Source organism: Nicotiana attenuata, chromosome 9 (genome assembly GCF_001879085.1).
Source record: "Nicotiana attenuata strain UT chromosome 9, NIATTr2, whole genome shotgun sequence".
Taxonomy (NCBI): Eukaryota; Viridiplantae; Streptophyta; class Magnoliopsida; order Solanales; family Solanaceae; genus Nicotiana; species Nicotiana attenuata.
The window spans coordinates 18,659,356-18,666,643 of NC_031997.1; the positions used below are offsets into that span (position 1 = coordinate 18,659,356).

The 7,288-nt window shown below is 37.7% G+C and overlaps 1 protein-coding gene across 1 annotated transcript; it reads left to right on the plus strand.

Annotated features, from left to right (window-relative positions):
- On the plus strand, positions 980 to 6,611 carry LOC109232129 (acetate/butyrate--CoA ligase AAE7, peroxisomal-like). The gene is made up of 3 exons (XM_019397797.1): positions 980 to 1,324; positions 3,839 to 4,429; positions 5,497 to 6,611. The coding sequence occupies exons 1-3, from the start codon at positions 1,109 to 1,111 to the stop codon at positions 6,391 to 6,393; spliced, it is 1,704 nt and encodes a 567-aa protein (XP_019253342.1). The 5' UTR covers positions 980 to 1,108; the 3' UTR covers positions 6,394 to 6,611.

The window sequence follows — 7,288 nt, forward strand, 5'->3', positions numbered from 1 at the left end:
AAAGAAAAAAATACAAAAAAAAAAAGAAAAAACCCCACCCCTCCTCATCTCTCCAACCCCATCATCTTCTCCACCACCACCATACTACCACCAGCCCTTCCACTACAAGCACCTTCTTCCCTAACTATAGATTTAACTCTTTGCCCGATTTTTAACAACTTTTAACAACATCGATCACAAATCCTTATACAAAATTCAAATTCAAGCTCAAACCCAAAGCTTCAAACTTGTTAATGGTATTTTTTGAATTTTATCAAAATTAATCACCTAAGTAAATTTTTATTCAATAATAATCACGAATTCAAACTAATTTTCTAGGTCATGGAACACCAAAATCAACAAGACCCGATTAAATTTAATTTCAAGCTTTTCAAAAGGTCAATAATGGTGATTTTTACAAGACCCAATAGCTCCTCTTTTCTTCTTCTTTTTCTTTTTTTTTCTTCTTAGTCATGGGGGTTGGAGAGACGAAACATGAGGGGGTAGACAAAACTAGAATGGAGGTTGGGAAGAAGACGGGGGGGGGAGGGGGGAAGACGGCTAGAGGTGTGGGTTGGGGAAGAAGACATGGGTTATTTTTTTCTTTAATTTGGAAAGAAAATAGTTTTAAAAAAAAAGGGAAAAAAAATTTCAGATGAATTTTGTTGTTTTCACGCGCTCCTTTTATGTGTAATACTCGCGTGTGGCACATGACAAAAGAGGTGTGTAATTGACACACTTTTAAAAGTTTTGGTGTGTAATACTATTCCCGTATTTAACAGGTGTATAAGAGGGATTTGAGTACAAGGTCAATGGGCAAACTATGTATTTTGCCAATTTTGAAAGAAGCAAAGAAAAATTCTTATACAATTTCTAGCCAAGGTTGTCTTTTCTCCTCATCAAAATCATCACCATAATAAAATAGGAAAAAGAAGCAAAAAGTCATAACCATAGCCAACATATCCAATATAAAAGGACGTGAAAAGAATACTACTCCACTCCACTAGCAATTAAAAAAAAAAACTCAACGCAACATGAGTCACACATCCAACATATTATATAGTACATAGCATTTCTGCTCTCCATTTTCACAAAACTCCTCTTCTCAAGTCCAAAGAGAGGGAGAGAAATGGTGGTAGAGAGAGATATCGACGATCTTCCAAAGAATGAGGCTAACTACACCGCTTTGACGCCGTTATGGTTCTTGGATAGGGCGGCGATGGTGTATCCCAACCGAAAATCGTTAGTTCACGGCTCCGTTGAATACACGTGGCTTCAGACTTATCGCCGCTGCCGTCAACTGGCTTCTGCTCTTACCAAACGCTCCGTCACTTTTGGAAGCACGGTATCTCCGCTTCTTTACTTCATTTTACTCCTCCATTATTCTTTTTTTCTGTTTTCCTTCACACTATAGGAAGAGAATTGTGGTAAGTTCATCAGTTTAGAATTGATTTAACCAAGTATAAAGGATTTCGTTTTATAATCAAGAAATCTCGGAGGACCAGTGGGAACAATGGACTTTGTATAAAGGATTTATATGGGCAACACTATCTTTATTTTTTAAGAATTGGGCTTCTGTTTTTTTCCTCTTTCTTATAAGAGTAATTTCCATTTTCTCCTTCGCTTCTTTATGTTGTTAGTTTGTTTCATGTCTTGTGTGTTGTGTTGCAGCAGCGGATTTTTTAAATTAAGCTTAATTGCTGTCAAGGAAGTAAAGGGAATGTGATGATTTTTGTGAATTGTATGAGATTACTGTAATTTGATAAGTAATCCGTTTTGACATTGTCTTGTTTGGTAATAATTTCTTGCAAGAATAGATTTTTTAGCTAGTCTTTCCGCTAATAGTACTTTTCTTTTCTTAGTTTTTCCCTATGTGACTTTTGTTTTCGGGTTCTAGCTGGCAGTATTTAGTTTCTGTGGATAGCTATGTGATCAGTCATGATGAGAGGAAATGATGCAAATGCTGTATACTGGCTACAGGACTTTACATGCCCCAAATGGTTACTGTTAGCAAAAGCATAAAAATGTATACAAAAAGACTCTTAGTGGCTGCTTTGGATAAGAATATTTAATTATTTGATTTGGTTAAGCGAGAAAGTTTTTGTGTGTGAGAGACTGAGAGTAAATATACTTTTGCTCCATACTTGGTGTATGTTCGGCTAAATCTTATGTTCAGTTTATTGAATGATTGCAGATACCATAAGTTAATATAGTTTTTATTCGACTAAACCAAATAACCTTTCCTCTATACTGTATGACCCCTACAAATCTATTTTCTACTCTTGGTCAAATTAGTATAACGGATGAGATACTCGTAGTTAATCATATAAGAATCTGTTCCAACATCTACTAGAGACTACATCCGTATGAGGATCTTTGCACCCTGCCACTGTTATAGTCTTATAGAGATTTCTGTACTGATTGCGTAGAGATTCCTTCGGGGGTTTGCTGGCATTGATTTACCTCAGTCCTCACCATCCTGATCTGCATAGCATATTTGATAGTGTTTCTCAAGACTCAATGCAGTATGGATAAGGGTGATTCTTGGACACTAGTCCATGTAAAATAGACTACTGCAAATGCATAGTATCCAATATCTAGGAGAAATTGCCTTAGACATGAGTTGGCGTGTTGGAGTTCCATGCGTTGCTAAGCACTTCAACTTGAGTGGTTTGGCGCAAGCTGTCTTATATCTTCATTCCATACTCCCTCATATACTCTTTATGGATCACTAATTTAACACAGACAGACCATACGCGTTAGCTGAATTTTCTGGTTATACGAGGGAAAGAAGAGGAATACTTATTTGGCCTATTGGAGATTTTGCATACAGTAATGTAAACAATGTAACAGATTCTACAGACTTAGCTCACACTGTCCCGTTTCCTTGTGGAGCAAATGAGTGGGTGGTGGAGTCAGATTGGTCTTTAGTTTGGAAATTACAGGAAGATCTTTGATTTATTGATAAAGCTCATATATCTGGTAGGTTCATCACATGGTTTTGTGCCTCGCCTTTCTGTAAGTTCATTCTCTTGATGGAGTTGACCCTTCCCCATTTTTTTTTCTTGTTCTGGGGTTATCAGGAGTCAAAACAAATATTACGTTAATATCTATCTGTTCTTACTTTAAACTTCTTAACCCCCATTTTTAGGAATTTTGGGGAACTTAGGAAGGGTGAATAAGAGTAGAGTTGCTAAAGTAAGTACACTATATTATTAAAAAATCAGCGCTAATGAAGTGCTGTAATTTACAAAAGTTTCAGGCATCGTCCCGGTCACATGTGAAGGGAGCCCGTAACTTCCTAAAATTCTCCCAGATTATTCACTAAAGTCTATATAAGCTAAACCTACTGTCTTCGAAGAAGAGTACATTTGTTGAAAATGTAATATTTTTGATACAAATGATCAGGTTTTGAATAGCCTCTCCTCAGGGTTAAAGAAACTACTCCCTCCATTCCAGTTTATGTACCCTGTCTTCTTTTTGGTCTATTTCTAAAGAATTACCCCTTAGTACATTTGGAAACAATTTAACTTGAATGTCCCATTTTACTCTTAATAACAAGCTTTTATAGCCACTCAATATTATGACATGCTTAAGACATAAGTTTCAAAAGTCTTATAGTTTTTTCTTTCTTAAACTCCGTGCCTGGTCAAACAGGTTCACATTAATTGTAACGCATGGAGTATTATATTTTTAAGTGTTGCATCACCTATCGCATGTTTCTCCATATTAATTGAATGGACAGACAGGAACGTTCTATAGTTCTTTATGGATGTACAGTTTTAACCTCTTGACAAAATGCATTTTCTGGTATCCAGTGGGAGCCTTTTAAGTCCTTCCCTTTTTGGCGTCATGGCAGGTTGCAGTGATTGCGCCAAATGTTCCTGCTATGTATGAAGCTCATTTTGGAATTCCAATGGCTGGAGCTGTTTTAAATGCTGTCAATGTTCGTTTAAATGCAGACACAATTGCTTTTCTTTTGGGTCACTGCTCCGCTGCAGTTGTCATGGTGGACCAAGAATTCTTTCCCTTGGCTGAGGAAGCTTTAAAAGTCTTAGAAAATAAGAGCAATGGAAAATCAAATCGACCACTTCTTATTGTTATTGCTGATAAAAACTGTGATCCAGCCCCAGTCCGGTATGCGTTAGAGAAAGGGGCAATTGAATATGAGCAATTCCTGGAAACTGGTGATCCGGAGTTTCCATGGAAGCCACCGCAAGATGAGTGGCAAAGTATTGCTCTAGGTTATACTTCTGGAACGACAGCTAGTCCTAAAGGAGTGGTGCTTCATCATCGTGGTGCTTATCTTATGGCTATGAGTAATGCTGTTGTTTGGAGTATGAAAGAGGGAGCTGTGTACCTTTGGACTCTACCAATGTTTCACTGCAATGGTTGGTGTTTCACATGGACACTTGCTGCAATTTGTGGGACTAACATATGTCTTAGACAGGTAATCGCTTGGCTCTTTTCTTGCACATGGGGATTCATATGTCCTATTTATGGTACTTAGTTCTGAGTACTGTGCGACCTTGTTAATGCACATGCAAATAATGTAGGATAAATGTAGTTGATAACAAGATACCGGACTTTGGCATGAGAAGCGTACAATAGAAATAAGAATGAACAGATGAAAGTCATGTTTGTTTATTTTTTTACCACATTGCCCCACCACTTTAGTTGACAAGTGTGTTTTAGAGTAGATGCCATATCTGGTGATTTCCCTTTTGCAGGGCCTGAATGTATATGACAGAAGTAATTAGGCTTATCCATCAAAAAAGGGTCGAAACGTGGAGGGATAGCATTTCTGCTGCTGTGTCCTCCAAGAGCTCTGCCCACCCTCCTAATTGTTTTTTTTTTGGGGATAAGACGCTCCTAATTCTTGTTCTGGGGGTCATAAGAAGATATGAACTGCCAACTCTTACCATTAAATTTTTAATAAAATGAAAACTGCTTATTTCACTAATAAAAAACAACAATCCTTCCCCTTCTGCTATCTACCTTTGCTCATTTCTTCTCCCACATACATGATAAAATCAAATAGTAGGTGATTATAAACGGAGATATAGATAGAATCCTCATGAAAACTATGGAGGAGTTAGATAACACCCCCCCCCCCCCTCCCTGGTTCCAGTTTCCAAGCTGAAATTCAACAAAAAATCAGTATTTAGTCATCTGATTATACAAGAAACATGCAAGTCACCAACAAGAAGCAATGGCATCTTATTGTTCAAACTATCAGGGTAAAACACAATTATAAAGTATTTCATCCTAAAATAGGTTAATGGACTAGAATAATCTTTAAAAAAATATCAATATTCTTACTATCTTAGGATGCTCATTTAAAAAAGTAGTAACACGTAGCTTACTTCCTAGTTAAGACCCGAAATGATTTTTTTGATGGAGATATAAAGAAAAACATAACGTCTTTGAGGCTGGCTGAACGCATAGTTTTCTTCCCTTGCTTATGCTGGTTCATGACAAGTTTGCCTTTTGTTTCTGTCCTGGGTCCATATGCAGGTAACAGCAAAGGCTGTTTATTCAGCTATAACCCACCTTGGTGTGACCCATTTCTCTGCTGCACCTGTGGTGCTCAACACCATAGTTAATGCCCCAAAAGAAGAGACTATCCTTCCCCTGCCTCGTCTAGTACATGTAAGCACAGCTGGTGCTTCTCCTCCTCCTTCAGTTCTTGCTGCAATGACTCAACGTGGCTTCCGTGTCTTACACACTTATGGCCTCTCCGAAACCTATGGCCCCTCCACTATATGCACATGGAAGCCTGAATGGGACTTACTTCCCACAGATGTCCAAGCACGTCTCAATGCACGTCAAGGTGTCAGATATGTAAGCTTGGAGAAACTAGACGTAATTAACCCAAAGGACATGACACCTGTTCCAGCCGATGGAAAAACGATGGGAGAAATCGTCTTCAAGGGTAACGTTGTGATGAAAGGGTACCTGAAGAACCCTAAAGCCAATGAAGCTGCTTTTGCAGGAGGGTGGTATCACTCTGGTGATCTTGCTGTAAAACATCCAGATGGGTATATAGAAATAAAAGACAGATCAAAAGACATAATTATTTCTGGTGGTGAAAATATTAGTAGTGTTGAGGTCGAGAATATCTTATATCAGCACCCAGCAATCCTTGAGGTCTCTGTTGTTGCAAGGCCTGATGAGCAATGGGGGGAGTCACCTTGTGCATTTGTGACATTAAAGCCTAATGTAAAGGAAACGGATCAACAACAGTTGGCAGGGGATGTTATGAACTTCAGTCGATCGAAGATGCCAAGGTACTGGGTTCCAAAGTCTGTGGTTTTTGGACCATTGCCAAAGACAGCTACAGGGAAAATACAGAAGCACTTGTTAAGGGCAAAGGCAAAGGAGATGGGACCGGTGGGAAAGAGTAGATTGTAATGTAACACGATTGACTTGCTGTCAAATTCGTCTTTGTTTGTATAAATTATCTGCTGTTTAGTGATCGGTCTATTCATCTCTCTGTGTATCTTCACTCCCATTGCAGATATAAATTGTATCTTGATATTCTGGTGAAATGCCAGTTCTTTCCATGAAGTAGTAATTCACTATGTTTTCAGTAAATGATTGTTATGAAAGAGCATCTCAGATTTTCGACATCTTACCACTTGATAATCTCTTTTTTCGTTTAAGACACTGGAAATTGATAGAGTTGTATGTTTCATAGAAGAAAGTCATTTACAAGGTAATTGCATGCAACAGTTTATAGTTAAATATATGTGGTTATCTTAAGAAAAGCTAACTAACCTCTTACCAGATACTTTTCTAGTTAGTGTATTTAAGTTAACTCCATAAATAACTAGTGCTCCCATCGGGATTAGAGGTATACTCATTTAGTTTGTCATTTGCTATAGGAACTGCAAATATGAGGACGGGCTGTCTGTATAAACTAGACTACGTCAAATGCTACTGTACAGAAGTACTAAACCATTTCATTAAGTGTTTCATGACTTGAAAACATGTTTGGTTTGAACAAAAGAATACAATAAAGAGAGATGATGACACTTAACCTTTCATAAGTGGATATATACGCCGCTCCCTTGTCCACTGAATATCGCTCTAGTGATGGTCAAAAGTAGCTTAGATTCCTGATGTGTTCATATAAATTTTAAAGGCTAGGATTATTTTTGTTTTGTGGTAAGAAATTAAAAAGAAATTCTTGGCGGAGTTTCGGGATATATGTCATGTTTTTGTTTTGTGGTAAGAAATTAAAAAGAAATTCTTGGCGGAGTTTTCGGATATATGTAACGACCCGACCGATTGTTTTGTGTAATTG

What these genes read in the sequence shown, in the direction of transcription:
- LOC109232129 (XM_019397797.1), top strand. Translation starts at nt 1,109, where the DNA reads ATGGTGGTAGAGAGAGATATCGACGATCTTCCAAAGAATGAGGCTAAC. An exon ending in CCGTCACTTTTGGAAGCACG is followed by an intron (nt 1,325 to 3,838) that starts GTATCTCCGCTT and finishes GCGTCATGGCAG; the next exon opens with GTTGCAGTGATTGCGCCAAA. An exon ending in CTAACATATGTCTTAGACAG is followed by an intron (nt 4,430 to 5,496) that starts GTAATCGCTTGG and finishes GTCCATATGCAG; the next exon opens with GTAACAGCAAAGGCTGTTTA.